The 15053-nt window shown below is 51.8% G+C and overlaps 1 protein-coding gene across 1 annotated transcript in view; it reads left to right on the top strand.

The window, feature by feature from the left end:
- Positions 1 to 10048, top strand: part of DENND2A (DENN domain containing 2A) — a 57642-nt gene extending 47594 nt beyond the window's left edge. The window contains exons 15-20 of the mRNA XM_051784023.1: positions 3454 to 3631; positions 4459 to 4500; positions 5840 to 5957; positions 7151 to 7390; positions 8443 to 8529; positions 9326 to 10048. Of these exons, the coding sequence (XP_051639983.1) occupies positions 3454 to 3631; positions 4459 to 4500; positions 5840 to 5957; positions 7151 to 7390; positions 8443 to 8529; positions 9326 to 9357 (697 nt within the window). The 3' untranslated portion in view covers positions 9358 to 10048. The remainder of the gene's footprint in view (positions 1 to 3453; positions 3632 to 4458; positions 4501 to 5839; positions 5958 to 7150; positions 7391 to 8442; positions 8530 to 9325) is intronic.
- The last annotated feature ends 5005 nt before the right edge of the window (positions 10049 to 15053 follow it).

Genomic DNA, 15053 nt, shown 5'->3' with positions numbered 1-15053 from the left:
CCTGCAGAAGGCTGAATGAACCCCTGAAAGTGTGCTCAGGATCTCGAAAGTGTACTTCAAAGACCTGCGGTGTTTTTAAGATCACTGTTGAAACCGAAAGTCTTAAAAAGTGGTGTCTGTGTCCCATTTGAACATCTGGCCCTGAACTCGTGTGGCCTGAGGATGGTGCATGGCACTCCCCAGAGCATACTGCAATCTCATTGCTGCTGGCTGAAGAGCACACAGTCACACAGGTGGCATTAAAGGAATTTATCACACTGATTCTTTTGCAAGGCTCAGCAGCCATGGTGTGAATCAGCAGTCTCTTAGTGCTTGTTGCAGTGCCATATGCAAGAGAAAGAGAGAGCTTAGGCTTGAGTCATTCCAGAAGACCAAGGTTCTCCTGGGCTCCTGGCAACCTGCAGCTCCCTGAGACTATCTGCAGAGCAAGTCTGACTGAATCACGTGTGGAAGAGATACCTCAGTGTTACCTCCTCTGTGTCCATCTCTGAACTGCCTTCAAAGGAGCCTCACAGACCTCAACCCTATCAGTATTGTTCTCTGAAAATGTCTTCCACAGTGAGAAGTGTTTCAGAGCAGAGATCACTAGGTCTCATCCTAGAGGCGATGAGTCATTCAGAGATGGAAGGGTGGAAGGGGAAGTTATCTTTACTTCCCACTGCCTGGTGTGTACAATTTCAGACTTACACAGCTCTGCCTTTGACTTCCACTAACTGGACCTCAGCCATCTTTCCTCCCACTCAATCTCTCACGTACCATGTGTACTCACTGGGACTTGAGAGCTGTGCTGAGGGAAGAACAACCCACCATAAATATAGCAGGAGACAGCATGCCATAATACATCACCATACCATAAATAACCATGTACTTCAGCTGCTCGCTGTTCCTCTGTGGAGCTACCTGGAATCAGAGATGTTTTCCACTGGTTTTCAAATGCTGTCTATAAAGTCAGTTCCCACTTTTAGTTGGGAAAATTAGGAAAAAGGAAAGGAAATTCAGAATAAAAAGGATACACCTTCAACACTGAGGATTTGTGACAATGATAAAACTTCTTACACTTCCACATTCAACCCCTCCTCAAAGAAGAGGAATGGTGAGTGGTGGTAATGCCACACTGCTGTGCATAAGTGATGAAAGCTTTCACTGTGCTGCTGCTGCTGTTACTGGAGCTATTATCAGTCAGCAATTGAGGAGTGGAAAATACATTCTGCAGTAAAAGAGGGGAAGAGAAACCCCTGATTTTATATGTGCTAACATGACCTGAAATGTGTTAGTATATGAATAGTGCAGCCTTGAAGGAGATGGTTTTTAAGGGATCTCATTAACTTGGAGTGCACTTCTAAGATAGCACATTCACTTTTGTTGTGGTTTCTTTCAAGATGAGCTTGTATGAAAGATACAACAAAAATCAGCCACTGATATTATTCCCACATTCTTTCTCGGTGAGTTTTTTGTGTTTGTTTTTTGTAAATGTTTCTGTTTCTTACTAGCTCTGTGTTTTCTTATTATTTTCATTTTGCTTCTCTCAGATTCATCTACCTTGCACGTGGGCTTGCTTATGAGGGCTTGCTGATGAGGGCAGGCACAGCTTGAGAGCAGTGACACAGAGGCAGCCTGTAGGAATGAATGCAGAGAAGGGAGGGGAATACTCTCAGACCTTCCTAAACAAGGATGGGGAACTGAGAGGGTTTTTTTCCCCATGTAAAGGCTTAAAGCTACCTGTCTATGACACAGCCTTTGAAAGGTCTTCCTCTGTTTTTGTAGAGAATCCCCTTAACAAAAAAACAAGCCTTTGGGAGTGCAGGGAGAGGAAACTGTCTCTGTTTTGCAAAGAGACTTTCTCAGTGCACACATCCCAGCTGTCTTTCCCGGATGCCAGTTCCCTACCTGTTGCAGTCCTAGATAAAATTCTCACTTTAAGCAGATTCCAGCCTCCCCCTTGGGATCTCCCTGTCTCCAAAAAGTGTCATGTGTTTATTTATGTTTGCTACCTGATTACTTCATACTGTCACACTGATGTCCTGGTAACTACAATTGTGTTCTGCTAAACTGAGCACCACTCTGCTCAGTGTGCTTTAGCAATACACCACAGGGATGCACATCCACCAAACTTGGCTGGAGTGAGGTGGGGAGGGAAAACAGGCTTCATTTGTCAGAGCAAGCTCAAGTCCACACCCATCAAACCCTTTCCTTCTCAAGTCAGCAATAAGCTGCCAGATCCAGGTTGCTGGATGTAAATTCTCCCATGGAGTCTAACAGAAGCCAGCTGGGCGTCCTTCCTCATCAACGTGACTCTTCCTGGCTGCACCAGTCTCCCTCCCCTCCTCCCGCCTGTTCAGACCTGGATGTGAATAAAACGAAGTGACATTGCATGCAGGATTTATAGCAGCAAGCCTTCTCCCTCTCTTGATGCATAAAAATGCTTACAGACCCAGAAGAGATGAGTAACTGGTGCCCTGTGGTGAACTCTGCTGTGTCTGACTGGAGACCTTGCCCGTCTCCTGCCAGAGAGCTGATGGGGTTTCCAGACAGTCCCTCTTGTCAGCAAAGGCACAGCCAGGCTGCTGGTGGCATTTGAAGGGGCAAGAAGGAAGGCTGCAGTGCCATGAGCCGTGGGCTGGCTGTGGGCTCCCCTCATGGGATTTCACTCTCTCAGGGTTCTGGGTAGCCTTGGCAGGTTCCACAGGCTGCAGAGTGCCTGGATAGCCTTGGCTGGAGACCACTGCCTTCCTCCTTCCATCATGCTCTGCAATATGATTGAGACCAATAGAAAAGCATACTTTGGCATGCCATTACTCCTGCTAAGCGTTGCCCAAAGGCAAGGCATATGTGCTGCACAGGTAGCCAGTCAAGGAGCAGGAGTGGGCCAAGGCTAGAATGACCTGCAGGAACACCTGAGGACCTTGGTGCTCAGGTGCTTTGTCAGGGGGTCCCAGCAGGTTGTCCAGCTGCACTGGTCTGACCAAGAGTACAGCCAGCAGGTAAGTGGGCCAGCGCAGCCCAGCAGATGGTTGCTGTGGTGGTGGTGGAGCTGCCTTCTGCCCCCCACAGCTGTGTGCTGTCTGTGCTGGGCAGTGTAGCCCCTGTGCATTCAGAGCTGTGGCTTTCCCATGGGAACAGCCACAGAGGTATGCTGTGGGAGAATAAAGTCATTTCTCTAAGGAAAGGCAGTGACATAAAAGATGCCATGTCTGTCTGATATTTCGCATCAGGGCACTGGAGTAGCATGTCTCTGATTCAGTGGGACCCATCTCTTGTCACATGTGTGTGGGCTGAGATCATCTTTTGGAAGTCATTGCTTTTGAAGCTGAAAAATGGGGTCAGAAATCTGGGAAAGGCCCTAGTAATTTGAGAGATCAATCAGGGAACAGTTGAAAGAGCCCTGATTTCTAGGAAGCACCACTCATTCCCTGACTGACCTGCCAATGTCCTTGATTGTGTTTTACCTTCCAGCACACTCTCCAAGTGTTGCCACGCCACGGTGGCCCTACTGTACCCCTTCACCTGGCAGCACACCTACATCCCTGTGCTGCCGCCTTCCATGATCGACATCGTGTGCTCGCCCACTCCCTTCCTCATTGGCCTGCTCTCCAGCTCCCTGCCCCGCCTGAAGGAGCTGCCCGTGGAGGAGGTGAGCCATGCATCCACACTGTGGCCTTACTGGTTGCTTCCAGTGGGCTGAATTGTTTTCTGCCCCAGAAAGGCTGGGAGAGCCTGCCTTGGCAGCTGGCAGCAGGAGGGAGCCGAGCTCTCGTTCTCTGGCTGCTGTGAGCATGGGGGGAGGGAGGAAGTGGACGGTCCCCTGGGGAAGCAAAGGTCTGTGCTCTGCCTTGTCCACAGCTTGGGAAGGCGGGGGGCTGGGATCTCCCACCGTGGGGCTGCTGTGGTTAGGAGATGGCTTTAGTAAAGCTTCTGTTGGTTTCTGCATAGTGCTGTCCAGGGGCTATGTGCAAAGTCTGCCAGGCTTGAACTGTGATTGCTCTAGACTGGCCAGGATAGCTACCCTTCTGGTTAACACAGGTACCTAATGCAAGCAATAAATAATTAAGAATTGGATTTATGGTGCACAAGAGTGAATACAGCAAGGCTGAACATAGTCAGCGAGGCATTTCCCTCCCTGCACAACCAGGAGACAGCAGTGCAGCACACAAGGAGAAAAGATAAAGTTCTGGAAAGATAAAGAAGTATCTGATGTGGTGATAAAGAGTGGTGGGCCAGGGTTTGGATCACAGCCTCCTGCTGTCCAAGCTGCTCTGCAGTTTGCAGCAATGTCATCAGAAAGCCGCAACAAGGGCTCCGCTCCTGGCTCACCCCGGGTGCCTCCTCCAGCTGTGGTGGTGGGTAGGAGGAGCAGGGGCAGGGCTAAAGCATTTCCTCTAGAACAGTTACAGATTAAGATAAACTCTTGATGACAGGAATAATTACTTCCCCTTTTTATTCTTCCTCTTTTGTTCTTAGGTCCTTGTTGTTGACCTGGTAAATAACCGGTTTTTGAGACAGGTGAGCAGAGCTATTTCGTATCCTTCACCTTCTCTCCTCTTTTTCCATTATACCTTACCTCCATCTGTGTTTGCTGACCTGCTCTTCTGGATGGATTGCTTTCTCCTCACTCAGGGAGAAAAAATCCCACCGAGGCAGGATTTGTGGTTGGCAGTGTTAGAGGGGTTGCTGTGTATATATGTAATATCAGCATCCCAAACCACAGCTGTTGAGGACTGAATCATTGTGAATTATCTCTGTCTCTAGGGTTTTTTCAAAGAGGAGAAATAGTGGCACTTGAGCACTGTAGTTCTTTAAGTGTCTCCTGTAAGGTGGAGGGCACAGCTGGAAAGCCTTGGCTCAGCACTGTCTGCTGGGGAGCAGCATGGGCTCTTCCAGCCTGTGTCTGTCAGTCCATCTCCTATCACATACTCTGCCTGGCATGGGAAGGGAGCCTGGATGATTTCTTGAAATCCTTTCTGCCCAAGGAGCTTGTGGTTCCTCACTCTGGTCTTGCACTGGATGGATCATAAGCTGGTACATGGCAGCCTGTATGTTGCTCTGGCGGTGAGATTGCCTGCTGATTTTTACTTCCCTTTGTTGTGGAGAGGAGGAGCGGGAAGGAGAGGTGGAAGGGGAAGAGTACAAATGAGCAAATATACTCCTGGCCAGGAAGCTATTTTTTCCCAGAGCTTCTTGGCAGATCACTGAGCAGTGCTGGCAGAATCAGTGTCTGCTGTGCCTCAGCTCCCATGGGTAGGATGGGATGAGTGCTCCTCCTGCTGCAGAGAGCAGCATGTGGGTGAAGGCCACTCTTTTGTCACAGTTCTTGCTTGCCAGCTGCCTCAGCTGCAGGGATGTGCTTTACCTTGCACCTCTCTTTTGGAGGTTTAAGCTAAATCATGCTGTCTCAGCCAGGGCTGGTAGGAGTTCGTGCACAGTCACTGGCAGTTCCTTGGCTCTCTGGGAATTTGTTATGCCTCCATATGATGATTAGTGCCTGAGCAGAGACGAGCAGGGGGCTCTGCTCCCCTGGCCACACACCAGCATTGTTCAGATACGTCCTCTTTGTGGTGGGGTGAGTGCTCACAGGCAGATGGTGCAGCGATGGGTGTCTCAGGTCAGATACCTGAAATTCCTCCAGAATAGGGGAATATTTAGGAAAAGATACCCCCTTTCTCCTTCCTCTTGTGCTTCTTGATAGTACTGCGCTGGGAGGTGCTGGGAACATGCCAAGCATACTACTCCTTCTCCCTCTCCTCAGGGTTCATTTTTAGTGCTCCCTCTGCCGTGCTGGGGGCAGGGTAGGAGCTGTTTATGTGCCAGCCCCAGTCCCTGAGGAGGTGGCTCTGTCTTACAGATGGAAGATGAGGACTCCATCCTGCCCCGCAAGCTGCAGGCCGCCCTAGAACACATTTTGGAGCAGAGGAATGAGCTGGCGAGCGACAAGGAGGAGGGCCCTGTCAATGGCAAGCAGGGTAAAGCACAGTGCCTTACAGCTTAAAACCACATCTTTTCCTGCCCCTTTTTCTTCTGTCGCTTCTTAGAGGAGAACTAGGCGTGTGTTAAATTTAACACCACAAATATTAGAGGTAGGTCATGATTTTGGTTAAGCTATGTTAAATATTTCATTGCACAGGGGGCAGTTCTCTGTGTTAGGAGCAACAGTACTTATCCCTTCCCAGCTTCCCCTTCTGTCTGTCCTTCCCTTACAGTTCCAGGGAACACCTGTACACCTGTACTCCTTTCAGGGACGGTTCCATAGGCTTCTCTCTGCTGCTGGCCATGTGAGTAGTGCAGGCTCCTCTGGGGGACAGTCCACCCACAGAGCTGCAGACTCGGAGATGGCCATATGGCTCACAGGCAACTGGGCTGAGGCAGCTCTCTTGGGAGCAGTTATGGGCACCTCCTGGTTGCAGAGGAGCCTGAAGAATGTGCTGGATTTGGCTGGGATAGAGTTAGTTTTCTCCATAGTAGCTAGTACAGGGTTGTGTTTTGGATTTGTGTTGGAAACAGGGTTGATAACTCAGGGATGTTTTAGCTATTGCTGAGCAGAGCTTGCACTGAGTCAAAGCCTTTTCTGGCAGTGAGTGGGCTGGGGGTGCACAAGAAATTGGGAGGGGATACAGCCAGGACAGCTGACTCCAAAGGGACATTCCATCTGGAGTGGTGCTCATGGAGTCATGCTTAGCATATAAAGCTGGGGGAAGAAGGAGGAAGTGGGGGGACATTCAGAGATAGGGCGTTTTGTCTTCCCAAGGCACCATTACGTGTGCCGGAGCCCTGCTTTCCCTGGGGATGGCTGAAAACCTGCCTGCCCATGGGAACTGGTGAATAAATTAATTATTTTGCCTTGCTCATATACGCAGTTTTAGCTTTACCCATTAAATTGTCTTTATCTTGGCCCATGAGTTTTCTCACTTTTACTCTTCTGATTCTCTCCCCCATCCCACCAAGGAGGTGTGAGCACCCAGACAAAGCTTGTTGACTTTCAAAGTAGTAGCAATTTGGTCTGCTTCTGTGGCAAGCACTTTCTAGAATGCTGTCTCTCATGAGCAGCTTTTCCTGCTCAGGTTGAGTCTGAAAAAAGCCAGGGAATTTTTTCCCAGGGATTTTTCTAGCAAATTCTCACAGCACTATCCTCACCACTGCCTCTTTATTTTCTCCTTAGAGACCAGCCCTTTGAATGAAGTGGTGTCTGAGGCCTTTGTCCGTTTCTTTGTGGAGATCGTGGGCCACTATTCCCTCTTCCTGACCCCTACGGAGCGAGAGGAGCGGACCCTGCAGCGTGAGGCTTTCCGCAAGTCTGTCTCTTCCAAGAGCCTCCGACGCTTCCTGGAGGTCTTCATGGAGACACAGATGTTTGGGGGCTTCATTCAGGAGCGGGAGCTGCGGAAGCAGGGGGTCAGAGGTGAGCAGCTTGGACTGGGCTCTGCTGCTGTGGAAACTGCTGTGCTCCTGCAAGAGCCGGGAGATGCTCCATCGGCCACCAGCTCCACCCCCAGCACCATGGCTGGAGGCTGCAGTATCTGCAGGAACACCGGGAGGGAGGTGGTAGGGAAGCACCAGCACAGGCTGATGGTTTGTTCTGACACTCGTACATGACCTTCACAAGTCCCTTGGGGATTCCTTGTCTCCATTTCCTTATCATCACAAAGCAGGGAACATTGCCTCACAGGAGTGTGGTGAGACACGTGCACGGTGCATGGGAACCAGCTACTGGAGAACGGGGGCACTTTGTGCCTGATCTGGGTATTTCTTGTTGAGATTGGGGTTATAGTCACCCTTATCCCTGCAGTATCGTCCACGTGTGTGCCTCTTCTGTTCCACATTGAATTCCCATCAGGACTGTCACACAAGGGGTATACTGCTGGAATGATGTTTATTCTTGCAGTCCCTCATGTCCTCTTCCTGTGTCTAGAGGAAGAATGGGCCAGTTATGGCTCTTTTGGCTTGTAGAAGATATAGATGCTCATGTCCTTCCCAGAGCTGCTTCTGTTGTTTCACTGCTGTTATCCCACAGTCCCAAGGACCCTGCTGGCAGGTGAAGTTTCTTATCCCTGCTGCTGCTCAGTGCTGGCTTACAGCTTCCTCCCAAGCACTAATAAGCAGGGGAAACTTGAATAGGTGGCTGAGTAAAAGAGATTTTGCAGTGTGGTAAATGCTGCATGACAATTCCCCAGATGATCTCACTCTCTGGACTTAGCTGTGTTCGTAGCAGAATGAACAGAGTTTTTGTCTCTCCCTGAGTGAGGAACAGAAGCTCAGTCAGCCTTGCAGTGGGGAGGGAGGGGGCAGACCAAAGTTTCTGTGCCAGATCTGGGCTCAGCTGGTGGAGGAGGTGGGGTGAGTTGTTCCCTGTTGTTTGCAATAGTGTGTGGGTAAACACACTTTCAGATGGGCATTCTTGCTTGGATTTATAGGGATGCAAAATAGAAGTTGTTGACTTCTTTCTTTCTGCAGGTCTGTTTGAGGTACGGGCTCAGGAGTACCTGGAAACACTTCCCAGTGGGGAGCAGAGTGGAGTCAATAGATTCCTGAAAGGCCTAGGTAAGGAACCAGCAAAACCCCTGGCTTCTCAGGAGGGTTGGGCTTCTTGCTGCCTTCAGGGTGAGCAGTAGAGAAGCTGCCCAAGGGTGGCAGGGCTGTCCTAGTGACTGTGTGTGGCATCCTGCAGAGCAGTGCTCTGAGCCATGAGTGATCAGTGTCTTCTAAAGGAAACAGCTGGGTCTGAGGTGGCAATGGAGCAATGAGTGACTTGGGGATGGCGGATGCATGTCCTGGTGGGGGAAGTGACACAGTCTTCATTGCCTTTGGTTTCACCCTTAGGAATCAGCAGTGGGAATCACCCAGGAGTATTCTAAGATTGAATCTATTTTCCACTGTAAGAGTAGCTAGACAAGAGCTCCAGATGCCAGAGTTCAGAAGTCCTTGATGATTCATTGGACACTGTGGCTAAGAGAGTTTGATCATATGTTCAGGTGGCATCCCTGGCCATTCTTGGCCACTTAGGAGCAGCAGTGCCTGAGGGGCTGGAGTGCCTGGCCTCCATACAGGCTCTGGCCAGGTGAGCTTAGTCATGTGTTCCCCTTCCAGGACTGCTGGGCAAAGGGGCTCTGGTGGGCGTGCCTGGGGGTTTGCAGGGTCCAAGTCTGTAGTGCTGCTCCCAGGGGATGGGCAGAGCTCTGCAGGCACCTGCTTCCAGCTTTGCAGAGCAGTTGGCTGTGGACAAGGACCCAGGGCTGGCAGCAGGGCCAGTTCTCTGCACAGGGTGGAGGTGGTGAAGAATGACACTTGTTTTGCCTGTCACTGTGGGGAGTCTATTTTCCTTTCTCTGTCTCTTCAGGCAGCAAAATGAAATTCCTGCACAAAAAGTAGGAGTGAAGCACATCCTCGTTCCACAGAAGAGAACAGCTTTACCATTTAACAGCAATAAATCAGACTTATCAAACATTCCCATTCAGCCTGCTCCCAGGAGCCAACAGCCTTGGGCAAGCTGACCACGGCCGGGCCGCACTCGCACGGACATGTGGTGCTGCAGGAAGGTTGGATGGCTGTGGGGCTGCCAGGACAGGCTTCTGGATATCTACAGTACCATGCACTGGACCAAGCACTCTCTCTGAACTCTGCACTAGCACGTTGCAGGCATCCCAGCAGATTGGATCTCTTAGCTAGTCAATTCTTTGGGTTTTGTTGTATTTTTCTATTTATATTGAGGTTAGAACAATTATTAACCAATGACTCTTGCCCCGTCTCCTCTCTGCCTGGTGCTGCAGGAGGCCGAAGCGGGACTTTCATGGGACTGAGCAGCCAAAGCTCAGGCATGGAGGGGAAGAAGAGAGATGTATGGAAGTGGGTCCCTGCAAAGCAAGGACACCGAGGGCTGCAGGGGTGATGTGGACTGACCAGGAGGAGCTTCCAAGCAAGGGAGAAGGGTGAGGGGGAACCACTAAACCTACTGAGGACTTGATGGGCCAGCCAGCTCCCTCAGTGGCTGTACCAGGGTGTCTTGGCCCAAGGAGAGGTCTTTCCTTATGCAGTGTAATTAAAAGTGAGTGGTGTAAAAGGCGTGCGGATCCGTCATGTTTGGGGGCAAAGGGGTGAGCTGTGTCTTCCCACCAGCCCGCTTGGGACTGAACATGAGCCGGAGAGGACATTTAGCAGCTGAACTCTCGACTTGGCCAAGCTCTCAGCTTCTCTGTGAGTCTCAGAGGCTGGGTGGCCTCGTTCCTTCTCCTGGCCGCTTGCAGGAAGAGTCCAAGGTGGAGCTCACCTGCAGGATCTTGCCTTGGAGACCCACTTCCTGAAGGTCAGATGGGCTCTCTTCTCCCATTTTGGGTGTTGCTGCTGGGAAGCACAGTAGGAAACATGCAGAGCAGAGTGCCTGCTGCTGCCTTCTGTGCTCCTGGTTTGGGAGGAGGTAGGGTCTCCTGCTTGCCTGACCTCTGTTGTTTTTGGTGGGGAGGAGAGGTGGGAGGCTCATGGAAGTTGAGGTGGTGTGAGGTCTTTTTTCCAGCTGGTGTGGAATCTGTTACACTTCCACTGCTTATGAGAGCAGAGTCGAGTATCTGGAGCATCCTTGAGTCTCCTCTGCTCTTTGGAGGACAGTCTCTTTCCCTGCTGCCTGGGGGTTGCAGGGTGAAAGCTGCATGCAGATACCTTTGCTGTGGGCAGCTGTGCTATGCTGGGCTGTCCAGGGCTCCAAGAAGTTTTGAAAGTGGTCCACGTGCCCCTGTGGTCAGTGGGCTTTTCCAGGTAAGAGGACCTTGTTGACCAGCAGCAGGGTTCAGAGGAGCTCACCCCTGCTCTGTACCATACCAGTGGGTCCAGTGCTGCTCTGTGAATCTTTTGAAGCCTGCATTTACAGAGTTTCCTAGCAGCCTCCTCTTCCTGTGTGGTGCTCAAGGACAGAAGAAGTAGGCAGTAATGGGTGGTGGCAGGCATGGGCAGCTGGGTGGGTAGAGGGGTGAGCTCTGGGAGAGAGGTACTTTGCTGGCTCACGGCGCAATGAGGCTCGTTCTGTCTGTGACATGTGCCACTCTCTGGGGACCAAACTGGCTGGGCAAATGGCTCTGGGTGGCCCTGCTTCAGCAGGGAGATGGCCCAGGTGACCCCCGGCCCAGGTGACCCCCGGCCCAGGTGACCCCCAGAGGTCCCTTACCACCTCAGCCTCTCTGTGGTTCTGTGGTGAGCACTGTAAATACCAAACAACTGTAGTGCCACATGGGGCAGGAGGTAGGTCAGCAGCATCTGCAGCTCTGTGCCCCCCAAATTTTGCACAGGGACAGATGAACCAGCAATAAAGGGGCTCAGAGAAGCCAGCAGCATTTACCCCCCACCCCTCCCCAAGTTTAGGCTCCTGCAGGGGTGACCAGGTGGAGAGTGTGGGGGCTGCCCCTCAGGTGTTCTGAGCAAAGTTGGCACTACTTCAAGCCTAGTTTGTCACAGGAGGCAGTGGTGGCCCACCAAAGGGAATTGCAATGGGATTCAAGGTGAATCAAATGCTGTGCTTTGGTTCTCTTTTTGAAAGATGTTTTAATAGCACAATGAGGTTTTGCAAAGCTGGGATGCTATCACACATGCAAAGGTGGCCAGGATGCCTGCAAAGCTCTGTGAGATGCTAAATAAAGCTGATCTGTGGCTCAGCTCCAGCCTTCAGAAGCAGGTCTCCTACACAGTCCTGCACTGCCAAGCCTGCTCCTGGGGACTCCACATTTCCCTTCTCAAGTGATGTTTTCAACAGCATGGGATTTGGCCTTCCTTGGCAGGAGCTGTGGTAAGGAACTGGGAGGGATGCCCCGTGCTTGGCTCAGCTTGAACTTTCGTGTGAGCATGCTGAGATACTGGCAGCTTTTACTGCAATATCCTAATACCTTAAATTAAAAAGGGTTGTGAAAAAGCCCCTTTTGCCTCATTTGGGGGCTCCAAGGGGGCTCTGCCAGCATAGCGCTCTGTGACCACTCAGTGCTTTTACTGGCAGCTCTCAGGCAAGTGGGAATCAAGCCTACATAGTGTACAAAATCTAAGGGGGGGTTCAAAAAGCAGCAGCATGAGAAGTGCAATGAAAGAAACATTTACAACTGTGTCATTAAGGATTTAAAATGAAACTCAGACAGAAAGTATTGATCTCCAGCTGCAGGACAACCTCTTCAGCTTTATTTCAAGCTGTGTTGCTCCGAGATCAGCGTGTCTTTAAGGGCTCTGGATGCTTTGGAGGAACCCACCTGTAAAGAAAAACCATAAGACCATCTGTGCTGGGTCTGACCATGGGCCCATGTGTCCTCCTGTGGAGGCTGCCAACAGCAGGTGGCCAGAGAAGACTGTGAACAGAGCACACATATGCTGGGTATGCCCTATATACTATATATACACACACACACTGTACTATACATACCCCAAACCTTAAACTTGCCTACTGTACATCCCACAACCAGGGGTTTCCTGCAGCAGAGCTGGTGTCTCTGTGTTTAGTATCCTTGGATGAGTTTCTGTTCCATGACGTTATGTATGTGGGTGAAGACAAACATGCTGAGGCAAGAGGCCAATCTGGGGGCAGTATGGATTTGCAGAAGGATGCAGACCAGGATACTGGTTAAACATTAAAAGCTGTGATCTCTGCTCCCTGACAGTTCCTGGCTAATTCAGCAGCTCTCACACACCAACACAAGCAGCTCTGCAGGGCCTGTGATTCACAGGACTGCACTTGCTGACTCCTAAGCTGCTACCTAAACCCGGAGTCCTGTACCCCTCCTTGGTTTTCCAGCATGGGCTGCTGCCAACCTGCAAGAGCTCAAGGTACCCATCAAATCCCAGCCCTCACAAAAATTTGTGGAATTGTCCCGTCTACCATGCAGTAGGTGGTGGCCAGTGCCAGCAGGGCAGACAGAAAGCCCTGTGCAGTCAAGAGACCAGATCCAGCCCTGCACAGGGCAGCCAGATTTGGGCTTGGAGAGGTGCAGCCAAAGAGCTGTGCTTGCGCTTGGCTGTGTGTTGGTGTCCCTGGTGCCTGTTGCTGAGGAGGTTACAACTCACCTCTCTGCCTGGAGACGGCTTTCAGGTTGCAGATGCCAGCAGGCAGCTTGCAGGTGTAGAGCCCCAGGCAGCCACCACAGTCAGAGGGCTTCTGGCAGGGCCGGGACTGAATGATATGGCAGGAGTGCTGCAGAGAGAGGGAAAGTGGTGGCTGCAGTGCCAGTGTCCAGCCGTGCCCAGCACCCAGACAAGGACCCCCTCCCAGTCCCAGCTGTGTCATCGCTGTGCTCATGCTGCCAAGAGCCCTGGCCCCAGGGAGCCTGTGCTGTTCACAGGCTCAAAGAGACACTTTCTGTGCAGGCTTGGGCTGCCTGACAAGCAGCCTCTTGCAAAGTCAGAAGGTTTCCTTTGGGGGTGCACATGCCCCACAGCTGGTTAGTCAGTTGTTTTGGGTGATGTGAACTGCTCAGTCCTGGAACCCGGTGATTGCCAGAGTCTATCAGCTCCATCACACTCCAGCTGACAGCAGTGTGATGCCTGGGAGTGGGAAGAGCTCAGAAGAGCCTCTTCATTTCCCCCAGAAGGGCAGGGCAGAGAAGCTCCCATTAGAAAGAAAAGCAAAGTTGTAGAAGATTATTTGATAGAATGGGATGAGTGTTTGGTTTTCATTTAAAATGGTAAAATAATACAGTAAATCCTGCAGTAGCAGGACAAATAGCTCACCAGGCTATAGTGCAGCAGCTTCATGCAAGGAGCTGGAGAAGCTGGGGCCCGAGGAAGTGGTTCCAGGGGCAGTTCATTACTGCTTTTGGCAGAAAGCACACTCAGCAGCTTTGTGGCCACCACAAACATACACCAGTGCCTCTGCTCTTTTGCTTCTGTGTCACCTGCCCCAGCTGGGTGGCACCTGGCACAGCATGACACAGCACTTCTTGATTAAGGTAAGGTCTACCTGTGTGTCGCCAAAAGGTGGTTTGGGTTTGATAACAGAGCAGTTGGTTATTTGCTGTGCTGAGCCCACGGAGCAGGTTTCCCATGGGCAGAGGAGGTCTGTGCCTCCCTTTGGGCATTGCTGCGAGGAGCTGTGCCCATCAGCACGGCAAGGGGCATCAGGGCACAGTGCCCCCATTGCAGAGCTCAGAGAGCTTTGTGGTAGTGCTTCTGGGGGGGTAAACATGAGACTTTGGGGGCTGGGGAACATTGCAGGGGCTGGGACTGGAGCAGGACTGTCTCTGCAGCTCTGAGGCTGCAGCCAGACTTGCACTCCTCTCCTGCTCTGCTCACCACCTGCATGCACAGCCGTCAGCTCTGCTCTAAGCCTTGCAAGGTACTAGCTGGGGCTTTAGGGATGTCACTACCCACTGTGCTGTGAGGCCACATTGTGACTGGCACCTTTACATGCAGCTTATGAGGAATGGCCTGAAAGCACCTTTGTACCTGATGTTTGTAGGGTCATGGCATGCTTGGCACCTGCTCCTGCTGCCCTCAGTCCTGCCTGATCCTGACTGGTACCTCCACTCACCCCCAGCCACCCTTCAAACCCCCCACACAGACCCTCATACTCGCTGGCCAAGGACAGGTTGTGCTTACCGTGTCACTGTTGAACTTCCCGTAGTCCTTCAGGTGGAGGCTCAGCCTCGGGATCCTGCTGCGGGAGGGCTGCAGTGGGACCCTCCAGGGCTTACTGGCAGGGACCTGATCTCCACTGCCCAGCCGGGGTTTGGCCATGATCTTGCTGGGGGACCCGGAGCTGGGGTGTGCCTCTCCCATCGCTTTCCACGCACTGGCTGGGGGGTGGCTCCCCTCTGAGCCATGCCCAGGCAGCTTGTCCCCTCCATCTCCAGGTGGCCAAGCATCTTCTCCAGGGCCCCTAGCTCCTGGCTGCCTCTTGGGGTTGCTGGCCTGGCCCCTCAGTGCCCCAGATAGTGCTGGGGCTGAGCAGAGCAGCACCAGGAGGAGCGCAGCAAATGTCAATGCCTGGACCTTCATCCTCAGGGCCTGCCTTTGCTCGGGGTCCTCCTGCCTGGACAAGGCTGTTGGAGGCTGGAGCAGAGGTGGAAGCTGTTTTCCCCCTGACTCTGGATCCAACTGAAGTCATTTTT

Source organism: Manacus candei, unplaced genomic scaffold (genome assembly GCF_025592945.1).
Source record: "Manacus candei isolate 608988 ecotype Guabito, Panama unplaced genomic scaffold, ASM2559294v1 h1tg000018l, whole genome shotgun sequence".
NCBI lineage: Eukaryota > Metazoa > Chordata > Aves > Passeriformes > Pipridae > Manacus > Manacus candei.
Note: the sequence above shows the minus strand (reverse complement) of the source record. Positions and strands in the feature narration are given on the sequence as shown.